Source organism: Bradysia coprophila, unplaced genomic scaffold, assembly GCF_014529535.1.
Source record: "Bradysia coprophila strain Holo2 unplaced genomic scaffold, BU_Bcop_v1 contig_24, whole genome shotgun sequence".
Classification (NCBI taxonomy): domain Eukaryota; kingdom Metazoa; phylum Arthropoda; class Insecta; order Diptera; family Sciaridae; genus Bradysia; species Bradysia coprophila.
In genome coordinates this window covers 2,666,786-2,690,778 of record NW_023503501.1, presented here as the reverse complement: position 1 = coordinate 2,690,778, position 23,993 = coordinate 2,666,786, and the positions used below count along the sequence as shown (strand labels likewise).

At 35.3% G+C, this 23,993-nt stretch overlaps 2 protein-coding genes and 1 long non-coding RNA gene across 4 annotated transcripts in view; 1 reads left to right on the top strand and 2 right to left on the bottom strand.

Moving 5' to 3' along the window:
• Positions 1 to 23,993, top strand: part of LOC119077833 — a 49,790-nt gene that overhangs the window by 6,934 nt on the left and 18,863 nt on the right. The gene's annotated exons all lie outside the window — the stretch shown is intronic.
• On the bottom strand, positions 5,498 to 17,846 carry LOC119077837. The gene is made up of 5 exons (XR_005087889.1): positions 17,837 to 17,846; positions 12,972 to 12,978; positions 9,556 to 9,561; positions 6,092 to 6,267; positions 5,498 to 5,545 (listed from the first exon to the last, which is right to left on the bottom strand). It is a non-coding gene; the product is annotated as an uncharacterized LOC119077837 (long non-coding RNA).
• LOC119077835 (trypsin-like) lies at positions 10,306 to 12,035 on the bottom strand. Its single transcript, XM_037185152.1, has 6 exons — positions 11,899 to 12,035; positions 11,726 to 11,835; positions 11,522 to 11,644; positions 11,213 to 11,461; positions 11,007 to 11,153; positions 10,306 to 10,813 (listed from the first exon to the last, which is right to left on the bottom strand). Exons 1-6 carry the CDS (start codon positions 11,921 to 11,923, stop codon positions 10,499 to 10,501), a joined length of 969 nt encoding a protein of 322 aa, XP_037041047.1. The 5' UTR covers positions 11,924 to 12,035; the 3' UTR covers positions 10,306 to 10,498.

Here is a 23,993-nt window from a genome sequence, read left to right as displayed (position 1 = left end):
CAGTAGGTCTCTTGAATGAATCATTAAAGAGCTCATCGCTAAATAGACCTTGTAGATTTCCATTGGGTTCGTTAATGATTCTCTAGAACAAGCTTTGGCATAAAGATGTTGATCATCTACAACTGCATACCCTTTCACTGTAGCATGTTTTGTCAATGTAAAAGTAGTGAATGGTCGTTTCAACGGAAGTTTGATTCAGAGTTGACATCAACACAAAAAAGTTTTGAAATGGTTTTAGAACGACTCTTTGATTTCTAGCCCAAACGATGTAGGCAGCGAATCAGATACACGTTTATGAAAAAGTTTTCTGTTTGAAGTCTAAATGCAGCTTTTGTTAAATCATCGCAAATCTTGTGTAATTGGCCGCATTCATCGAAATCAAAAACATAAATACATCCGTAAATTACAACCAGTATGGATGGTACACAACATACAAACACCACTAACCGCCCCCAATTCTGTGTTCATTTTACGCCATATGAATCACAATACTCGTTCTCCTTTGCCAATCATTATAATACATAGCCACACACACACACTCACCATATAAATGTTGAATGCAACGTATATCATTATCTTATCCTTGGACGGCTTTCGCCTTTATGAATAGTGTAAGTGTAAACGAAACGTAGTCCACAAAATGACCCTTCGGAATATTTGATGGACTTGCTGCGAACTTGCTGCTAACAACCAATTTATGTATTCCCCTATGGATACCAAGTTTCCATTGATTGTCTGGTGAAAGAATGTAAAAGGTAATATCCTTACATTATGTATGGGATTGTTGAGTGAATCTGTTCGGTTGCACTTTTACTTGTTTGAGATGTATTGTGTTGCCGGGATAGATTGTGCTGCTGAAGGGTTGTAAATCAAACCGGGTAGAAGTGATGAACAGAAAGTCAAGTGGTGAAAAATAGATTTGTAGTGATTTTAGTTTACGCTTTCTTTCCATTTAATGGAACAAAACCGGCGTATCGTTCCTGAGTGTAAATAATGAATTGTGTTATCATTGAGTAATGAAATTAGACGGAGAATGTTCTTCTGTTCTAACCACATCTCTTAGAATATTAACATGGGAAAATTACTTTCTATTCAATGACCAGAAGTAATTAATTGATGTATCCCATTGTGCAGTGAAGTGCGTCATTATAAATTCTCTCACATTCGCTTAAAATGTGGTACGTTCAACATCGGCAATGCTGCTACCCTAGAAAAAATTAAACTCATTCGACAGTATAAAGGGCAAAATCCTGATAAATTTTCCTTTTGACTAAACTATGCTTATTACTACTTCATCATACTTTTACAGCCAGAAAATGCAGTTAAAACGTGAGATAATATCCTTTAACCGACCCATAAAAAGTTAAAACTCGAATTTTCTATTTAATTCAATTATTTTCAACAATGCATGGAGCTCTGGCACTGTTGTAACATTATTTTAACATCAAAAGTAAATGTTTCTACCAGTCACTCACCGTTCAATAATTTATTGTTGTAATGCCGAGGTAATGGATAGAGAGAGAGCGAGAGAACAAATCTAACTCCAGGTGGGAAAAATTTGCGTTTCTATGTTGGTTTATGTAAAATTGAATAAAATTCCGACTAAAGTTTTATATACGAATGGAAAAAGGCATAATAGAAGGTCTGGCTGTACCGAATGCAATTTCTTCGTTGGTTTATTTCAAGTTGCATCCATAAAAATTTCGATTATGGCATGATTCTGATACAGTTGGATTTTAATCAAACGTGGAATATTCATTGCATTTCTCTCGTGGTTAACGATTAAATGCCGTTGCTTTTTGATTATTTTACATAAATTGTATCCCCGCAGCTGACGGATGCAATAGTTGTATGCATTATGCTTGGTTGTGAGCGCAATGAGTTAGGGTAAAATGCTTTACTCAGCTTGAGTTTTGTTAAATAGTATGTTCAGTTACACATAATGTCGATGGGCGGTTTAACATAAAATATAACAAAAAAAAACATTTGTAGAGCTTCTGTATTCACTTAAATTGTCTTAAGTTAAGTGTATTTATTATGAGTGACCTGTTGGGAATTCTATGACTTCTCAAGTTACTCCAACAATAATTGTGTGTGAATGAATTATGTTTCTGTTAGATAAATTTTCAATAAGCCAGCATAGCTGGAGGAGGTATAGTATTAGATTATTGCACCTCATGACCTTAAAATTGTTCAAATAGAATTGGAGAGTCAGCTTTGTCAGAGGTTTGTTTAAGGTAGTCAGAAATAAAGAAATTTTCGAATTCGACTTAACTCACCCAAAAAATTGCTGTGAACACTGGAGAAAATTTTAATAATTTTTTTTCCGAGACGGACTCGATGTAAAGCTTCTTTTATCGACCTGACTGGCCCAACTCGCCTCATCGGCCTGAAATAGTGGATTTGCGCCTCGTTTGGACAAGGTTACGACTAGTACCGAAAAATTCAACTTTTCATCACTCGTAACAAAATGTACTATTTCGTTACGACTGATGAAAAGTTACAAGCTTGTTCTACCGATGCGAATCCTAAAAAATTCCCCATTTTCTTCACGAGTGACAATCGACGTTTTTTGCGCCTCAGTAACATAATAAGACGAAGCCACTACAACATAAACAAAGAAATTACTCTCCACCTACAACCATTTCAATTTCTTGTCGTAAGGCCACATGTGACATGTAGTAGCTTTCAAACAACGCCAATCGTGAGGTTTAATTTGAAAAAATTGATTTTAGTTTACAACAGCTGATCAGCCAAAAATCAACGCACCCGAACCGTTCCCAAAATTCAATATTTTTACCAAATCTCAAGATTAGTGTCGCTTGAAAGCTAATACAGGCTTTTTGTGGCTTCTTATTTATCGATAAGGGAGTCGATGAAAGCAGCTGCACAATGTCCCAAAAATAAGGTTTTCGAATTTTACTTCATCGATTTTGTCTCAAGTTGCTTTGAGTCAAAACAATGTTTTGTGTGGGGTTACGGCATACGATTTCGAAATTTTTTCTTATTTTGCTACCTTTTATAGCAAAGCGTACCCTGTACCATTTTTCGAAGTTCATGAAAAATTTAAGTACGATTCTAAACTGTCATAGTATTACTACGAAGAACTGTTACATGTTGGAACGATTTAATTATACCAATTTGATTTGCAAACAATTCAAGTTAAATAACGTGCCACCCCTTTCAAATTAATGAATATTTAAAACAAAATGAAAATGTTGATTGATATTTCAGTTGCAATATCCAAACCCTCCCACCGCACACTCTAGCACGCACAATACACAATTTATACCAGAAGTGGGCTGATTAGCTCATTTCATATCAAAATAACAGCTCATTAAATTCTATTTATTGACGCCAATAATTGTAGTTGAAAGGGATAAAATTAAATCAATTTCTTATTAAATTATGCATTAAAAGACAAAATGTTTGATTGTACATGTGTGTACGTGGTGTGTATACGTCATCCATAAACAATAGGTTGAAAACAGTCACGCAATAAATCACTATCAACAAATAACAACCCAGCGATATGATTGGATGAGTTTTGACTATAAATTAGTTTTAATAAGCATATTGAAATCAATACACGCTATCCAATCCACATAGATAGCAGTCAACAAAATCATAAATTTATTACATATCCTGTAACACAGACTTTCACTTATCAAGCAAAATCGGTTTCGAATTTGATTGGTAAAATATTTTGTGCTTGGTATTCGCTGACCCAATTTAATATTCTTTGATGAGATTTACATAACCGAAGGGGTAACCGGATTGTAAATTTATAAATAATGTTTGCTTGACCTTTTGACATTCTGTTTGGAATCGAAAAAAACGATCATTTTGAATGGAAGACACAGTGCGTTGACCGTGTGTATCCCTTTTCCTGTGAAATATGTTCACCTGATTCGCTTCTCATTTATTTCTGTTGCTAAAAGACACATCGTTATGTTAAAGCTAACAATTTAAATGATAAAGTACCACTCACGATTTATTTATGAGAGTTGCAAATTTCCCAGAATAGACAGTGCTGTAGAAAAAGCAGTCCGTTCCTATTTCATCATGTGCGCACAATTTTATGCACCAAGACCAAAATAAATTTACTGCAGCAGACATTAACCGTTACATGCACGTAGGTGTTCGAAATTAATTGTCTTATCGAATCGGTATAGTCGGTCTGGACTCTAAATTGGGATCTATCTCTTCAACGTTTTTTTTTTAAATGTACAACATAGTCACTGCTCCTGTGCAGATTGACAAAAACGTTAAAACAATTAAAATTTCCTGGAAAAGTTGGATTTCTATTTTCTCTACCGATAACGAACTCAACTCTATACTCTATAAACAGCCTTCATTTTTGCCGATTCAAAAAGTTAATTATGAGAAAGAATTTCAAATAAAATATTTTGCTAACATTTTGTCTATACTTTCCCTCTTCTGAACTTGTCGATCTTCATTTCAATTCAAATCAATCTTATTAACATTTTAAGTGATGATCATATGATGTAAATTCGAGATAATCACGCATGAATTGTTCGTTTACTCGATTTTATTTATGTCTCGATTTTCGCTTTTCAAGTAGTAGAGAAACACAAGGCTTGTTTGTTACGGTGAACGTAGTCTACCTCTATGGCTTTTCCTTTTGGTATACATACAGTTAATTAATATTGTATTCAAGCCATGCGTTACAGCACTTGAATATGAGACATGAGACACATTACAAAAAAGTAAAATTATTTCAGAATAGTCAACCGGTTGGACATGGACATGTTGGGTAAAAAAATATAATCAATACACTCAATTAAGTGTTCGTGTTAGAAACACATTCTGTGAGCTTCCATAACCATTTAGAACTAAATTGAAAGTGAAATAATGTTTTACATAACGGACTGTGGAAGTACCCGAATCGTTTGAATATTCATCAGTAATTAAACGAAATGATAAAAGAGTTTATATGACCCAATATTTCCACTGGTTAAAAATAATAAAAATACTTTTATATTCAAGCGGACCAAAAACGTCGCAATCTCTCACCAGATAAGCCAAAACGAAAACGGTTTATCACAGAATTTTCACTTAAATATCAGCTTCGAAATTTGACATTTTGGTGTATTTGATCATAAAATTGTTTATTATGACCCAGGTCAAAAATTACACCTTTTTGGTCCTCTTGACCTAGCCTAGCAACCTTCTCTCAGAAGACACCACATTTTATTTGTATTTTTTTATATATTCAAATAAAGATCTTTCTTCTTCTTTGAAGCCTCTTCATCCAAACCGTTGGCCCTAAAATAAATTTAATTTCTATTTCTCAACTCAGACGAAAGGGTAAACTTTCGTTGAGAAAAACTCGTTGACACATCTAGTGCCGAAAAAAGCATTTTTGTGCTTGAAGACTGAAATTCGACTGATTTCGACACGCATTCTACGATCGAAAAGTTCAATTTTTCTGTACTTTCTCGGACGCTCTCTCCGGCCGAAAATGGATTTTCATATATATTTTTCCGGCCGCGATTAAGTGTGCATACTTTGTTGTTGAAATCTTAGACGAATTATATAATTTCCAGTCTTTATAATTTCGTAAAAATTGTGTCCCCGACATGAAAAACAAAATATTTGGTAGTGTGAGAATTGGTGGGCAAATTAGCGCGAAGGTTTCGAAATTTTTTGCTACACAAATCTTTTGAATTAAAAAAATAATAAAATATTGAAACGATTACCTTTTCCGTGAAAAATATTTTCGAATTAGCACAATTTTGACACAATTCATTAAAAAAAACACTTGAAAGTTGAGAAGTTTTTCCTTCTCCTGATATAAGCCACACTCGAAAAAATGCGTCTACACAATATTTTCACAGTAAATTAAAGATAAATTGTCCCGAATATTAAATAAAAACAAAAATTTACATTCGCGATACTGGATTTTCAAAATACTAAACTGACAACTACCAAAAATGTCATCGCCTGCATGTGTTGGTGTAAAATTCTACGTAAAATCGTACGAAATATTCATCTTATACAAACTGATTTTGGGGACATAATTTACCGTACGAAATACCATTCTAGGTATGATTACTCTACGGTTGACATGGCTGTAGAGTGATTTCAATGTTAATGGCGTTGTGGTTTCGTCTCATTTCAGTTTTCAAGAACAAAAATCGTCGTTTGTGACTCGGGATGAAAGTTGAATTTTTCGGTACACGTCGGTACGACTAGTACCGAAAAATTCAATTCTTCATCACTCGTAACAAAATGTACTATCAACTCCTCAACATAATGTTCGAAAACTGCGAACCTTAGTTGCCTCTGTTGCACAAATCGCTGTTTGAATCTCTGTGCAAAGTGCGTTATTAGGGTACACATCTAGAGGCAAATGAAGTACTTAGCACTCGATGTGACATAGTGTCATAAATAACTGTCATCACTCTGTGGCATAAATAACTATCTCTAGTCTACGTACCGTCTACATCCTTGACTATCAAAATGGGAAACTGGCCTAACTTCTCGTGAAAAATCTCCAGACCTCTGTTTTCTCTCAATTTAAATTCTACCCTCGCATGGAAAACAATAATTATAGCATACACAAGCTAAGGACATGAGTGTTTTCTTCTAGGGAAAAATCAGATATTTCTAATTTGGGAAATCGGCTCAAGTGGCTTTATTTTATTTGCTTTTTTTTAAATGCAAATGTAACGAAAAGTCATAGCAACATGAATTATTAAATTAATTAAAAAGTAAAGATTGAATAAGTAGATACAAATTGAAAAAGGTTCCGCATGAATAAAAATGAGCATTTTTTGCCCGGCTGTGCGTTGCTGTTTATTCGCCAAAAAAAAAAATCGGAACATACAATGAAGATTGTAAAAAATAAAAATTCTTCCTAAACTCATTTATAAAAATGGATCAAAACTTCTGTTTATTAAGTAGCATCATTTTTGCTTCTTCCTGCCGAGAAATGAATAATCCACCTTATCAAATTTTCCACAAAAAAAATTCGCTACGAAAATATTGTTCCATATCTCTACACCAAAAACATCCCTCATCATAAATCTAATCATCCGAAAGGCAAAACAACAAAAACAACTGAATTAATATGAAGAAAAAAAAATTGTCATGACTTTATAAACACTGTCGTTTCCTACGAAAGGCGTATATCTATATACACACACTTTACCCATACCCATATACATACCCAAAAGGTATATAACATTTAATTTAAAGCTAAGCAAAGCAAAAAAAACCATAATTCCTCAAAGGATCATTCTGAACTTCATTAGCATATTTTAGCATATCTTTTTTCGTCCCTATCAAACTGTTTTTTTTTATGTCTTGGTTAGGTATAGTGTGTTAGAGTAAAGAGAAAACCTTAATGCTTATAAAACAGCCCCTAACATAAAAAGCAAACAGTATAATTTATCTAAGGCGGATGTAACCTTAATCACTTGTAAAAGAAATATTGGAAAGAAATACCACCACATCAAGCAAACATGATTTTACCACTTGGTTAGGAGATATATCCTCGGAAAGTAAGAAAAAAAGGATAATATCGTTCAATTTGTGCATAAGCGTTACTTCAATTTCGTTTTATATTATGGACGAATTTATAATGCTTATCAAGATTTGCCATTCTTATATTACCGAAAAGTTGATGGAGCTATTCGTAAATTTGAATTTATATATTTGAATATTCAAAAATAAATAAACTTTTATCCAAACAAATCTTTTCACAACATTTTCCCCGAAAAAGAAAACGAGAAGACGAAAACTTTATGAAAAAGTATTTCCCTTATATTATCAAAATTTATTGTATGTGACAAAATTGATGCGTTATTTGCTACGATTGTTACTTTACAATCGTGTACGTGCCAAGAGAAACGATGAACGCTCCAATGGCTAAAGGGCCATGATGTACAGAAATGCTATTTCATCGTTCGTCTTCATTTTCAATTATAAAGTCAATCGATTCGTATCACAACTAGCCAATTTATGTAGCTTGCTGTTCGTTGGAAAGGTGTTTCAAATCTTTCGCTTTTATCATCTACAGTGAAATAAAAAGACGCATTTCTGATTTTCTGTAGCTTGTACTTGTCCACATGTCCACATACTTTGTTTAACAAATGAGAACCTAGATTTTTTCTTTTTTTCTTGGATGTGCACACTCTACTTGGAACGAAATGACGAAACATAAGAATCTAGGTTTTCATTTACTAAACAAAGCTATGCGGATTGAAAATATAAACCAGAACAACTCCAAAATAAGAAAACTCAAACCACAAAATCCACTCTCCCATTTCAGTGATTGGATTCATGACCTTTTCTGACGATATATTATAATGTGCAAGACCCCATGGTTTTCTTTCAGCATTTGCTTGCCGGCAAAGTTATTTGGATCCTTAAACGCAACTCTTTTGAAAAAAGTAAAAAAAAAACTTTCTCATTTGATTAAGTTTCGTTCGGATAGTTTGTTCGACCGTTTTTCATTCTTTTTTCCTTTATGAAAGACTGAAATTTTGAAGGAAAAATCGATATTGGTACGGAGCTGAAGCATTGTTATGAGGAATGTTTTTGGTGAGTACATCGAACTATAGTAACGACTTCGTTATTTTTGATGTTAAAAATGAAGTGGCTAATCGAAACTTACAAAGTTTAAATTGTAATTTGAATTGTTACTTAAATTACGAGTAGTGTTCGTCCTCTCGGAATTGTTTCAAAATATTGATTGTCCGTCGACGTAACGATGAGGTGGTTCATATTCAAACGATATAGAGAGCAATGTTCTATGAACTTCAAAGTTCAATTTAAGTAAGGGACTTGTGTAGTTAATGATTTTTGAATGATTTTTGTGTAGTTAATGGTGAATTAGGAACATTCAACTGTCATCGCAACCCATCGGATGAAAAGCTTTATGCATAACTCGGAAAAAGGTTTTTTATGTGGCAAGTTTGCATGTAACCCTTTCCTTCGGCTCGAGTAGCCTTACTTGACGAAAAAAATCACTTCCTCTTTGGTATGCAAATTCAGGCCGAATTCGGAAAATTTGTTTGCGATTTGAAGTGAAGGGATTACAGTCGGCGTCAGTGAAATTTACTTCAGCTGTTTTTCAGATGATCATACAAACAAAAGTGGTGCCTTCACACGGCTGTTTGTGTGAGTGGACCCGCAGAAAAACAGCCTAAGCAATTCATGGCCAAATTTCACTGATTTCGACTACACTGCATGTTAAAATTAAAGGTAATTTTTAGTCTTGGGCATAGTGCAAAAATGTACTATAAATGTAAGTTACAACACATGGATGTCTATCGTACTAAATATTCGTTGTTGCGACCATCATTTTACCAAATTTGTGAACCACCCTCCACATAGCCGGTGTACCATGTGGTTAATGAATTTATTGCAAATCGTAAATCATGTACAAATTCAAATAAATTTTTCCAATTGTTTGTTCGCTCGAATTTTTTCCAAACGATAAATTCCGTACACCACAACGTTGTGGCTGTTGCATTTTTACTCCGTAGAATGTATTGCGCTTGATTTAATTAAAACATCTTTTACCATCGACTGATACCGATATAACCGATTTTGTATATGAATATTTTTGTACCCATCAAGTGGATGGGTTCGCTTTACCAACAGCACACAAACGACTTTGTTTATCGAGTAGATTTCAATGACTTTTTTTTCAAAATTTTATTTGTTTCGATAATCGGTTTTAGTGCTTCAACCACAGAGTTCGAAATTGATTGTTCGATTTCAATGGTTGTATGTGTGTAAAGTGAGTCTATCTGCCCTTACACATCATCTAACAATTTGAGATAGGTATATTCGGATAATAAAATTAATTTTTATCTTTTCGTCGCTGTGTACAATATACAATATCTTTATACAGTCACATTTCTTGCACTGAATCCATTTGTAACATTAGAAATCCCGTCATAATCCGTTTATGAAAATGTAGATATTATACTCCGCTCTTCAGTCTCTCTTGTATCGATCGATAGAACCCCACAACGAATTAATATTATCGTTTTTTTGTTGTTTATTGTTATTATTGTTATCCAGTTTGATATGCCCTCTCTTCCCATTTCGATACGACGATGCGTCATTGAAAGATGAATGAGGCATGTACGGTAGAATGATGGATTAATGATTGAATAACATTGAAAAAGGGGAGTATTTTATAAGAGAATATCGTGAAAAGCGTCACAGTATAATACACAAAGCATGTCACAACTATGGAAGAAAAAACTATTTATCACTGTGGGTTGTGTATAGTGTGTGCAGCTTATAAATAAAAAGCCAGACTACAGCGAAATAATATTTTATTCGACAGACAGGACCGATTCGTTATGTATTGTGATTGGTGTTCGTATTAATAGAAATTGGAGACATAGTAACTCACATCATTACGGTCGCAAATTCTTCCACAAGCTAATTGATACCAATTAAATCGACACATTCTTATCTACTTTTCCTAGTCTCTGTTGTTTCACTGATTTTATCTAAAAAGCAGGATAGTCAAACAAGCAACGAACAAGTACATAGACTTGGCGACGATGGCTGCATCGTCAGGATATGGAGTAGTTGTAGGTATTGTAGTCGTAGGTACAGGTGTTGTAGTGCTAGTTATTGACGTTGGAGTCGGCACAATTTCATGTTCTCCTTCGTTCCAATTTATTATCGAATCGATCCAAGTGTTGTAAACCGCTACATCCGTATAGATGGTGGGAAAATTTGCTACAGCACAGCCTTGAGCCCTTGACACCACTCCAAATACTGCATTGTTGCAAATCAATCCACCGCCTTCATCATTCTAAAATGTAAATTTTGCTTTGTTGTTTCAAACTGAATCACTGAATATTATCGGGAGAACATTTTCTCACATTTTCTTGAATTTTCAAACATTTTTCTAACTCTTCCCAAAAATATTTTTATAAAAATTGGGAGAAATATAGGAAAATGTGGGAAAACACTTTCCCGAAAAGAGTATCTGCTAGCAAGTTCACCTGACAAGTGCCCTGTCCACCAGCAATATTTCCTGCGCAAAACATACCACCACGAACTGATCCAGCATAAGAAGTATTAGAATTGCAAACAGCTCGAGATATAACGACTGCATTAACTCGCATCAAAGTGAAAGAATTCCCAGCGCTCTGTCGTGAAACAGTTTCGAAGTCAAGTAAGTTTTCGAAAAAACACTAAATTTAAAAACCTGTGCCGTTGATCCCCATCCTGCAACACTGCATTGTGTATTTACTCCCGGTGAATCCTGTCCCCGTGGAACCGGATTAAATGTTATTGACGGAGTGAATGTCTCGTTAACTCTGATAACAGCAATATCGTGCTCCGTTCTGTTCAGATTGAATTCAGGATGAACAAAAACGTGTGTCGCTAGACGAATTTGTCGATTCGCATTTCCCGATATTACGCTAATCGTAAGATCGTCCCCCATCAGTCGATACTTCATAAACAATTACATTAAGAACATGCCTGCTGCAAAACCATTCGACATTTTCATTACCTCACTGGGATGAAGTACGTCGCCCCATTGATTCGTTACACATGTTGCTGATGTTAGGACATGTCCCGGGTCTATTAACGTTCCTCCGCAAATATGTGTGCCATCGGTGTATTGGAGGGAAATCTAAAATGTTTCAATTGGTGTACGATCGATTTTTGCAATTTTGCAAAGTTCTTTTGATTTAACTTCACATTTGTCACTCACTTTTCCTTGAAATTCACCAGCTGCAGCAGGAGTTCCGCCAACAATTAACGGAACAATTTGTTCATCATTTTCTATTATAACATTACCACTGACTCCGTACGCAATAAATGCTAAAGATTTCAATTTATTATTTTAAGAAATTATTTGGAAAATATTTGTTAAACTTTGAATACCGCATAAAATAATCTGTAGCCTCATCCTGGCGCTATTCGTGAACAGACTGAGGTCGGCACAATTTTTTGAGCCATGAAATACGTTTATGTTGTCGGTGGAAATGTTTCATTAATCCCAAGATTTAGTGGATTTCGTATAAGAATATACGGTTTGGATCAATATGGCTGACTAAATTGGATTGTTATCTCTGATTTACCGATTAGTTTTGACAAAGATAAGTTGTGTTTTAGTGTTCTTTTTTAAGTGATTATGGGTGACTCACCGAACAAAAACCACAACAGCAGAAATCATGGTACATCGAATCCAGTGACGCACGCAACCTAAGACATTTGAACGAGAACTCATGCACCAAGCAAAACATAATACGTATAACATTTAACAATGCTGCAATTCGTACAAATTGAGTCCGCTACCCTTCATTTACAGCTTTTTTGCAGCAGCTGTAAAATTTAGATTAATAGAGTCAATAAAATCAATTCGATGCTTTAGGCTTGAGCCAAACCAAACAGCAGTGATGCTTCCACTCCGTCTAAAACTGTTTAAAATTATAAAACTTTAATAAACAATCCTAAAACTCCAAAAGTGGAGCTGTAGACTTAAAAAATAATTACTGTACTCAAGTTTCGCCTGCGACGCAGAGGTCTTCTCGTTGAGCCGGTGAAATGAAATTTTGACAGAAATTGTATGGGTCATCTGTCAAAGTTTTCATCTCGTGTGGAAAAATGCATGAAAATTTCATTTCACCGACTGGTTGTATACTCTTTGGTTAAAATTTGCGCTTATACTTTGTTGCATAAATCAAAGAAATGATAACAGATGGCGTTGCTGCCGCCTCACCAGCGCCATCTGTTTTCATTTCTCTGGCATAAATGAAACAAGTACAAAATTGCACGGTATGTTAAGTTAGACTATTAATTTGTGGTTCGTGAGTTGTCAGTTGTCAAATGAAAACACGATCTATTAATTGCCTCTACCGGAAAATGTATCTTTCGAAATTTTGCTTCTGCAGATCTGATCAGGGCCATATTTTTGGTATTATAAATTAACGGAAGATCCCTAAGTTTTCCGTCACATTTTATCTGTTTCTCTAAAAAAACAACAGTAGATCGAAGTTCCTTAGTTGCTTTTATGGCTTTTTCAGTTGTTTTTCTTAATTTAAGAGTGATATCGCCAAAACATCGAACAAAATCAGACATTTTGGGACAAGGTGTCACGGATTTTATTGAGTTATAGCTCATTCGATTCGTTGAACTGATGCGAGTAAAACGTAGTACCACGTTTGGTTATAGTATTTTTCGTACCAAGACAGGAAATGACGATTTTTTCATCACCAGTCCTAAGTTTTCCTTACGAGCGAAGCGAGTAAGGCAAATTAGGACGTGTGCTGAAAAAATCCATTTCCTGCCGAGGTACGAACAACGTTTTGTGCATCGGACAACTGAAATAGACAAAACACATCAATTTACTTGAAAACATACACACTTCACATTCACCATATTAAATTTAATCAATCGTATAGTCATAGAAAAATTCAAGTAATTCTTTTCCCGCACTATAAATCGTAAAAAAATGAAGTTTTTTCCCGCACGATAAATAGTTCGGGAAAAACTGACATTTCTTGATGAAAAATCATGGCAAAATAGGTCGTATTTCAGTTGTCGGATGCACAAAATTTATTTTGTTGTCGACGATCGAGGTAGTGAAGTAAGAGTCTGCCAAAAGGTGCCCAAAATCGTTTTTTTGCAATTAGTCGAGTGAAACAATTTCGGGAAAAAACTTTTTTTAGCTACGTTTGAAGGTCTTGAAGAGACGCGAAATTTTAGTATACTTACTACCAGGTTCATGTTCACCTGACGGTGATATTAATGACTTTAGATGAAAAAATAGGAGATTTTCCGAAGTACCTGAACGGCTGCAGTGACACATGTCCGAGACATGGTATGTATGGTGAGAGAGCCTAGCCTCTGTAGTACCATAACATGCAAAAATAAATTTGGATAAGTTTCACTGCAAAGGGTTGGAGCGACTTTAGTGGAAGTCCACTCCAAGTCGACGAAATTTTATCCCTTTATTTCGTTTGTTTTTCGCTTTTTTGAGGTTTTTTGTATGGCTCTCTCACCATACATACCACGTCTCGGACTTGTGTCACTGCAGCCTTTCAGGTACTTCGGAAAATCACTTATATTTTCATCTAAAGTCATTAATATCACCGTCAGGTGAACATGTACCTGGTGATAAGTATACTCAAATTTTGCGTCTCTTCAAGACCTTCAAACGTAGCTAAAAAACGTTTTTTCCCGAAATTGTTTTACTCGACTAATTGCAAAAAAACGATTTTGGGCCCCTTTTGGCAGACTCTAACTTCACTACCTCGATCGTCGACAACAAAATAAATTTAACCAAACGTAGTACTACGTTTTACTCGCATCAGTTCAACGAATCGAATGAGCTATAACTCAATAAAATCCGTGACACCTTGTCCCAAAGTTGTTCGATGATTTGGCGATATCACTCTTAAGCTAAATCGATTACTTTCGGATGATATTTAAAAGAAACCAAAACTCAAGAATTTTATGATTTTTTTTGGAATTAAATTTCCTTAAAGGCTCTGCTTCTGAATTAAGAAGCATAACAAATTTTCATTAAAAATAAATTATGTTTTGGCAAGGCAAATTAGAGGAAGATAAATCTTTTAGAATCGCTGAAATTTGCTTCGGTTCTTGTGTATCGAAAAAAAAACCTCAATAAAACACCTTCTACGAGTTGAATATAAAATAATAATAATAAAATCATCCAAAATCATTTGTTGAAACATAATACTTCACACCTTCATCGCTTTGTGTTGTTGTTTTATTTTGTCCTCTCTCTTTCAATATTTCACCACAATTTAATTTTATGAAATTGGATTTTATACTCGTCTAAAATATAAAAATAAAAAGTGTAATTTGAATGACAACCATGACGACCTTAACGAAATAAATTGTATTTAAAATATTAATCTCTTTCACCTGACAAACATTTTCGGATGAAACTCGTGACATCTTTTAACTTGTCTTTCCCTAACCGATTAATGATAATTTAATACTCATTATAAAATTATTTATGGTAAATGTATGAAGTTACATTCGGATTTAGGCCATGTACATCATGTACTGTGTTCACTTATACGTAATAAAGAGACGAAGAAAAAAAAACTTATTATTCATTCAATTTTAAATGTAATGGATGATGATAATACTATGCGATGCTGTGGGATGGAATATTATAAAATATATACCGAAAACTGAATAATTCATGGTGAAAAGAGTTTGTTTTTAAAATGATGTTTCCGGTCTATTTAAAGGACTCCTATAAATATCCATTCGAAAAAGCATTGACCCTTCTTTTTCCGAAACATATACAAAACGTGCAGTGCATTATAAGATTTATAGCTTAGACGAACGAGTACAGAATATCTTGTGTCTGGCAAATTTAATGTAGGTAATTAGTCCCTTACGAATAAGTTATAGACAAAAAAAAATACTAAAAATAAACAACAGAAAAAACAAGAATAGACCGGCTGAAGCCTGGTGAGGTCTTTTTCATTTTTTTTCAATTTCTGTTTACTACTAGCTTGGTACTCATTCAAGTACCACTTTGGTATTCAACTACCAAATTTTGGAATTATGAATAGGCAAGCAAGCCGATTAATTTCAACATATCTACAACATCCGTATTAGTAAACTACCATGTTGGTAGTCAACTACCACTTTGGTAGTCAACTACCACTTTGGTAGTCAGTCAACTACCACTTTGGTAGTCAGTCAACTACCACTTTGGTAGTCAGTCAACTACCACTTTGGTAGTCAGTCAACTACCACTTTGGTAGTCAGTCAACTACCACTTTGGTAGTCAGTCAACTACCACTTTGGTAGTCCAGTCATCACTACCACTTTGGTAGTCAGTCAACTACCACTTTGGTAGTCAGTCAACTACCACTTTGGTAGTCAGTCAACTACCACTTTGGTAGTCAGTCAACTACCACTTTGGTAGTCAGTCAACTACCACTTTGGTAGTAAGTCAACTACCACTTTGGTAGTCAGTCAACTACCACTTTGGTAGTCAGTCAACTACCACTTTGGTAGTCAGTCCAACTACCACTTTGGTAGTCAGTCAACTACCACTTTGGTAGTCAGTCAACTACCACTTTGGTAGTCAGTCAACTACCACTTTGGTAGTCAGTCAACTACCACTTTGGTAGTCAGTCAACTACCACTTTGGTAGTCAGTCAACTACCACTTTGGTAGTCAACTACCAAATACTCGATTTATAAATAGACCAGCAGGCCGAATAATTTCGTCAGTCGGTGTGCGTCTCTCGAGTAAGAAACATCTTTGCTGCTATATAGTTTGGGGGTCTAACTACCAACAACTACCAAATTGCAATGTCTGCTATGAGCGATTGGTTACCAGATAACAAATAATAATTGATTTGCCTGGTGTTGGTTTGCTCATAGTAGCATTGCAATTTACCACCGAGGTAGTCAACTACCAAATATTTGAGTTATAAAAAGGCAAGCAGGCCGAATAATTTCGTCAGTCGGTGTGCGTCTCTCGAGTAAGAAACATCTTTGCTGCTAAATATTTTGGGGGTCCAACTACCAACAACTACCAAACTTTCAAATTGCAATGTCTGCTATGAGCGATTGGTTACCAGATAACAAATAATAATTGATTTGCCTGGTGTTGGTTTGTTCATAGTAGCATTGCAATTTTAACTTTTATCAATCACATTTTATTTGTGACACAGACGGACGGACGGACGGACGGACAGACGGACGGACGGACGGACGGACGGACGGACGGACGGACGGACAGACGGACAGACGGACGGACGGACGGACGGACGGACGGACGGACGGACAGACGGACGGACGGACGGACGGACGGACGGACAGATGAAGTGCCCACAATAGGTCTTTTTTTCCTATGGAAAAAAGACCTAAAAAGTTTTTTTTTTGCATTAAGCGATGTTGTATTAGGTTACACGATATTCTTACGGTTTATTCGCATTAACTTTTGGTGTGTGCACTCATACATAATTTCGAAACCATATGAACGCTCTGGTGAAGCAATAAGAATTTGATATTTTTCGTTTAAAATCAAAAAGGAAATTGTATATACAACTAGGGTTAAGTTAAAGTGTATGAATGGTCTTTCATCGGTTATTTTTTATGTGCTGCTTAACCCAAACCAGTAATACGAGATAACAATGTTAAGCTCGAGGATTTTTTTTTTGTTTTGTTATGCAAAGTATCAAAATTCAGTTGAGTTTCTTGATTTATTTTGGTAGAATTGCCACTCTCTGTCGTATACGCCTTAATTCGATTATTAGATCGAAATTAATGAGTGACCACCAGTTGTATCTAGATTAGCCAACAATGCTAAAACTGTAGCGTGTGAACGTGTTGTTACTGATGCCGGATCGCACAGATAGAAACATGGATCTAGATATTAATCTTTTAGGTATTAACTGTATGCGACCGAATCTTTTGTGGAATTAAAATTTAATTCCCTTAGGGACTACTTTCATTTAACTTCAAATCCGAAAATATTTAGGTCCTAGTGTTATTACATTTTAATCTTTCGAGACCTTACTTCGAAATTCAAAAAAATATCAGATGTGGTGACATCGGTCATTATAAAAGGGAAAGGGTTATTTTATCCGAAATATTAAAATTATTTATTTACCTAACGAGATTTGAACCCGGAACCAGCAGCACACCAGTCGAGAATCTTTACATTGAGCTATTGCGTTCTAATTTTTTTCGGAGTTTGTTTCGCACCGTTGTTACGGAGAAAAATAATACTCGAGGAAGTAACTGGGATTTTTCATTGCGAATCCGATGCAGCCAGACCAGGTTCGAAAATTGGCAAGATTTACCTTTTTTGGTCGTACAAAACGTTTTTTGGAATTACTTTTTTTTTAAAGGAGGTTTTACGAAGAAACGAAAACTTAGATAATGTCTGCATGCGACGCAGTTCAAGTAAAAGTGCTCCTAATGACAGCTGTCAAATAGAAGGAGAAAATTGTTAAAAATTTGTTTGATACACTGCCCAGTCTGAGTAATCTATTTAGATAATTACTCATGCTTGAAGGGCGTTGCTGCATGTAAAGAAAAGAATCGAAAAGAATCCGCGCTCGCTTAATATTCTAGATAGGATTGCGTGCGGTTTTATTTTCTAATGAAATGTTTCTCAATTTGATCCACAGAAAAAATTTAAGTTCCTTAATCCCTAGCGGGGAATTACAACGTAATCCCAGAAAAATTGCTTACCTGTATGTAAAAAAGTAAACAGTCCATCGGGCTCGACCCGATCGCCCACTATCGCCAGTTGGACCTAAAATGTTGCATATTTCATTTATAGTACCTATCTGATGCATATTTTGTGTGTGTTGTTTGAACCATTTCTTACCAACAATTTTCTTGTTTGGATGAGTTTTTCAATAATCTTCTCATCACGAAGTTGATGAACGAGTTAACGACTGTCTTGTCAATTAAAAATTATTATTTTTTTACTGATTTTTAATCATCATCATCTCATCATCAAGTTCCAGTTTTCTTTTATTTAAGACTTGTTAATAAAGGATGATGAATGGGTTAAAATTGAAAACCATAAAATGATTATCATGGATCTCGGTATAACGTATTCTCGTCACACAAGACACATTCGCCCTGATAAGTTATATGGACATATATAGCAAATATTCGTAATTAATTAGAATGTAATTTCCGCTCGGTAATATGAAAGGTAACGCTTACTACAAAGTGCAATAATTACTCATTTTCCCCGTATCTTATCATCCATAAAAACTGCCCGTAGCGCTTTCGTCACATTCACCATGACAATCCATGCGTAATCTCATCATTATTCGTATCTCGTTTCAATTTAAAAACTGACACTGAAACATCAAAAAAGCGAATTAATTTACGTGCCATTTAAGCAGTGAGCGAAAAGTTTAGTAAAATTTGTCATCCGTTACGAATGTGAAAATAAATGCGAAAAATATGTTTGCATCATGAATTCCTAAAAGTTTTTATTTAATGTTCCGTTTTTGCAATGGGATAATTTCATATATGCGGAATAAAGAAGTTATTGTTTCGAAACTCATACAATATGATGTTACAATCCAGACGAGTGCCTTTGTGTTCGATTGTAATTAATTATTCAGTTTATTGCCTGTAATCCACACTTCGTACGATAGCTTTTCAGATGGGTATAGTTATCATTGTACGTTCTGCAATTGTGTACGATCATTTGCACATTTTTTCTGTTGTATACATCCTTTACAAACATTTTAGTTTTAAATCAGAAATGAGTTTCTGCTTCAATTGTGAACATTTTGCTACACGTAGAATATGTTGATGAAATCCAAACGATGATTTGGTTTGGAGTTGTTTAACAACATTTGCTACAAATGGGATTTTTTCTGGGACATTGTTTGCTGAAAACAATTTAAAACTTTGAGCTGAATAGGTGACTCAAAGAGAGTCGTATCTAAAGACCTATGTAAACTGTAGTTAACCTTTAGGCATAGAAATGAACGATGTAAGGTTGTTTAAAAAACAGTCCGAACTCGACCCGACTCGCTATGTATTTCTGAAACCTCAAATCTAACTAGTGAAATATCGACAGATTTCTAACCCGCCCGAAACCCGAAACAAAACACTAAAAATAAATGGTAATGGCAAAGTCATAACCTGACCAAAATATTTGGGGAATGCCAAAAATTAGTCCCCCAAAGTCATATCAGTACTTTTGTAAATAAAGGACTTGCGTCACCCTTGCTCTTCTAGGAGGTTTTCGTCTGATTATTCATACAAATTTTTTTTTCACATTTTTCTTGTTTGACCTGGTAACCACTTGGATCCCTACACCAAACGATTTTTTTTCGTTTGTTTTTCGCATTCATTTGTACACTTTTCAAATTATATCTTTTGCGGTTTTCATCCCAATAGGGATCTGAAATAGGAATCTGAAATGAATCATAACCCGTAGTAAACGCTGGTTTTGACGTATCCGGCCTTGAACTTCACTTACCATGTGTGCATGTTGAGATTTATGTCGAACATCCGTGCTTTGATGTTGAGATAATCTTGAGATTATTACTTTAAACATGTAAGGCGTACAGAGCTAAAGTTGAGCCATAATAAATCCCATCTTTAAATAGCAAATGATATCTACCAAATGGAATAATTTATTCTAGCGCTAAGCGCTTACACAATTCGGTGTTGAACAACCGGCGTGTACGGTTGGATTCAGCAAAAGTCGATAGAATTTCAATCGTGAACAGCAATTTGAAAAGAATAAATTTTTTACGAATCGACGCACGAAAAAAGTCAAAAAACAAAAACTCAACATAGCAATCTATAAAAATTGAAGGTCAGATTCAGTTTCTGGATTTCTGGGTTGGGTGTTTACGGCATATTTATCCTTTACACAATTGATCTTTTATTAAACGTAGTGACTATTCGCAGGCGCCTGCCAATACACAAATTATTATTAAAGATACTATTAGCCAATAGCATTTTTCCTTTCACAAAGACTATTCGCAGGCTAAATAGCATCTATGTTTATTAAACATTTCAAGCAATAGACGTTCACAAAATTCACGCAATTATGTATGCAAAAACACGGTTCCAAATTGATGGAAATTCTCCGAATAAGAGTCCCACAGATTCACTAGTTGCAGAAAAAACCGTTAGGGAAACTTAGTTTTAACCGTGATGATGACAAGAGAATGGAAACGAAAGGAGTAAAGCGTCTACCGCCCTTGCTACCACCCTTGCTACCGCCTGAAGAAAGTAAAAAATTTGTTAGTTATGTAACGAACAGAACTACACTATCAAAACAATTCAGTGTGAGAGCACAGGAAATGATAAAGTTTGGGAGCCATCAATATCCACAAGCTGCTAATAATTATGCAGAGAAATTAAGATATGAAAAAGCTACTGGTAGATTTCTACCGGAACCAGAAGGTAAGCGAAACATCTGATTTGGCACTACTTGGCAAACGTTGGCTACAATATCCCATAACAAATAGTAAATCCTGATGATGACGAGCAGGCATGAGCGCCGACGGAGAAAAAAATTTCTCGGCGGCGGCGAAAAAGTCGGCTTGAGCCGGCTTAAAACGGCACGGCTGGAGGTTCCTTTTAACTTTTTTTTTAAATAAAAACGTTTAGATAAATTCATGGAAAATGAACTAGTAAGCATGACAATGAAATTGTACGGAAAGCGAAAATGTAGGTAGATTAGGTTGTTCAAAGTGCAAGTGGAACTGGTCTTGTTACAAGCAAGTCTCTAAGTCTAAGGTTCACTAACACGTCAAGTTTTATTGCCTCAAAACTTGAACTAAATGGAAAATCATGCTCCAGTACACTCATTTAACTCATTAAGAAAATGGTTTTCGAGAAGAAATCGAAAGCTCACGAAAATCAAGTAAAAATTGAAAAGAAAAAAAATCGAGAAAATTCGCAAAGATCGATAAAGTTTTCTCAAATTTGTGAATTAACTGATTGTGCGCCTTCGGCTCGTTCCGCAAAGGTCATACTTGCCAAAACAACAAACTTAGAAGCGAGGACGTAATATACCATTCTGGAAAATTCATGAAAATTCAAGAAAAAAAAATCAAAAAGTACTTGAGCTGCTTAGGATCAACAGGAATCTCGGTTTTCAAAATTATTTCACTCATTCACCTTTCGAAATCTTTATTTCATTTTCCAGTCGTTTCAAGCCGGCTTGAGCCGTGTTTTTGGCACCGGCTCGGCTGCGGCGCGGCTTGCTCAAAAATGGCCGGCGGCGGCTAGATCGGCAGCTTATTTTCGGCGGCGCTCATGCCTGGACGAGGAACTGATAACCACGCACTATATGGGTAAGGGTAGAAGACTCTTTCTTCCCGAACGCAAAAATGAAAGTTCTGCAAGTTCATCCCAACCAGCATACGTTCCTATGCAGAGAACACCAAAATTTCAAGCGATTTACCGAGACTTCCGTTTCGAACGCCAGGAAGAGAATCATTACCGTCAAGAACATCAGACAGAAGTTGAACACGTTTTTCTCAACCAACACCGACATACGTTCCTCTGCATAGAACACCAACGAAAATTTCAAGTGATTTATCGAGACTTCCGTTTCAAACGCCGGGAAGGGTATCATCACAGTCAAGAACATCAGATGAAAGTTCTCAACCGACATACGTTCCTCTGCAGAGAACACCAACGAAAATTTCAAGCGATTCACCGAGACTTCCGTTTCAAACGCCAAAAAGGGAACCAAGATCTTCCGGCAGGGCATTAGTATTTAGAACACCTACCCTGAGATCTAGGTCGAGAAGTCGATTGTCCTCAAGAGAATCAACTGAACAGTGAGAACATCTCCATCGCAATTCCGGTTTAGTCAAAATCGCTGAAACTAACGATTAATAATTAAAACAAATTTGTTATTCTGTTATTATTAGCGTATGCACGGAAATTCACTGGTTTTAATAAATAAATTGGCTATGTCGATGATAGGAGAAATCTCATAGAACTATTTCTGAGCGAGCATTCGTCTAAAAATTATGAATTGGTTTATGAAAGTTTGATATGACTTTCATAAGTTGTTCACACCGTATGAGACAAAACAGCCTTCTTAAAATGCCAATTATTTACGGATAAACGAAGAACAAAAATAAGCAACGAGCTCAGTTTTTATTTTGAATTGATTGCTCAGTGATCCTCAATTAATTGTTAAAGAAGAACAGCCATACGAACCTACGAACATGTCAGACAAGAAGTCTGTTATAATGGCTGGAGTGACCATGCTTCGACAATTAAAGTGTTTGTTGTAACATTTTTTTTTTTAATTTGTGCTGTACATTATAAACTGTGTTCTAGTGGTTTACGTTCCAATGCACAGTTCTCATTTTTATTTTCTCCAAAAAATTACTCTGATTTAATTACGAATTATGTATCGACGTACCGCTCCACCTTTTTTAACCAATTAAACTAATGACACCGAGTTAAAAAGAAACAACGTGACCAGACACCACATCCAATTAATTGGTTGATTTCGACAGATCTAATCAGCGAATAGAAATTATAATTAATTTAATGAAATTTGCTGATTTTTTTATTGTAAAAAATGAGAGATACCGTTTACCGGTTGTGGATGAAAATCGAATAATGTCGTTGCCTCTAATGGACACGGCAACTAGAGCCCAACAGATCATATTTACATGTTGTTGAATTACTACGGCTCATATATATTACACAAAATTCCTAAAGACAAGGCGTTTATCGTAAAATATTTACGTTACGATGTAAGGAACCTTAACCTGGTCTTTTAGGTCGCTAAACATCCTGAATTCTGGCTTCTCTTAAATACTATCCGAATGAAGTCGATTAGGCTAAAACATAAAAACAAAACAAAAACAACAACTAAAAAGGTCATAGAAACAACGAAGGCACTTCGATCTATAAGGCTTGGATCCTGTTGATGTTTTCACTGTTTTCACCACTTGTCATCAAATTTTGTGGTAGCTGAATATGGCGCTGTTTTTAGGATATTACTTCAACGACCGTATTCAGCAATGGAAACAAAGATGTGTCTTTTGTAAATTTCAGGGTAAACTAGCATGTCGTCCCATGCCGTATTGTTATTTTAGAGAAATAGACAAAACGTGACGGAAAAATTTAGGGAATTTTCAGGACAATATTTTTTCTAAAATAGACCCTGAATGTATAACGAAGGAAAATAGCATCTGTACCACGAACGACTAGTCATTTCTAAAATGCATCTATAACCACACTGAGAAAACTCAACAGGTTTCCTACACCAACCGTTACATATTATATACGCGAAATCATTGTTTACTTAGTTAAGAGCCCAGGTTAATGATTGATAATCATAAAATTGCTAACCAAACGAAGACTTGACGAAATGCACTCCATTCCCACTGTATGGTGTGTGTATATATGTTTTAAAGCAATTTTTTAACCGAAAATAAATTGTTGAGTGTTTCATTATCTAATTTAACACGACACATAAATAACCGAAGTGAACGGTCTGCA

Bases quoted from the DNA above. Each gene is read 5' to 3' on its own strand.
- LOC119077835 (XM_037185152.1), bottom strand. From the start codon at position 11,923: ATGAGGCTACAGATTATTTTATGCG. The intron at 11,645-11,725 runs GTGAGTGACAAA...GAAACATTTTAG, and splicing joins CTGGTGAATTTCAAGGAAAA to ATTTCCCTCCAATACACCGA. The intron at 10,814-11,006 runs GTGAACTTGCTA...TTTACATTTTAG, and splicing joins GTGGACAGGGCACTTGTCAG to AATGATGAAGGCGGTGGATT.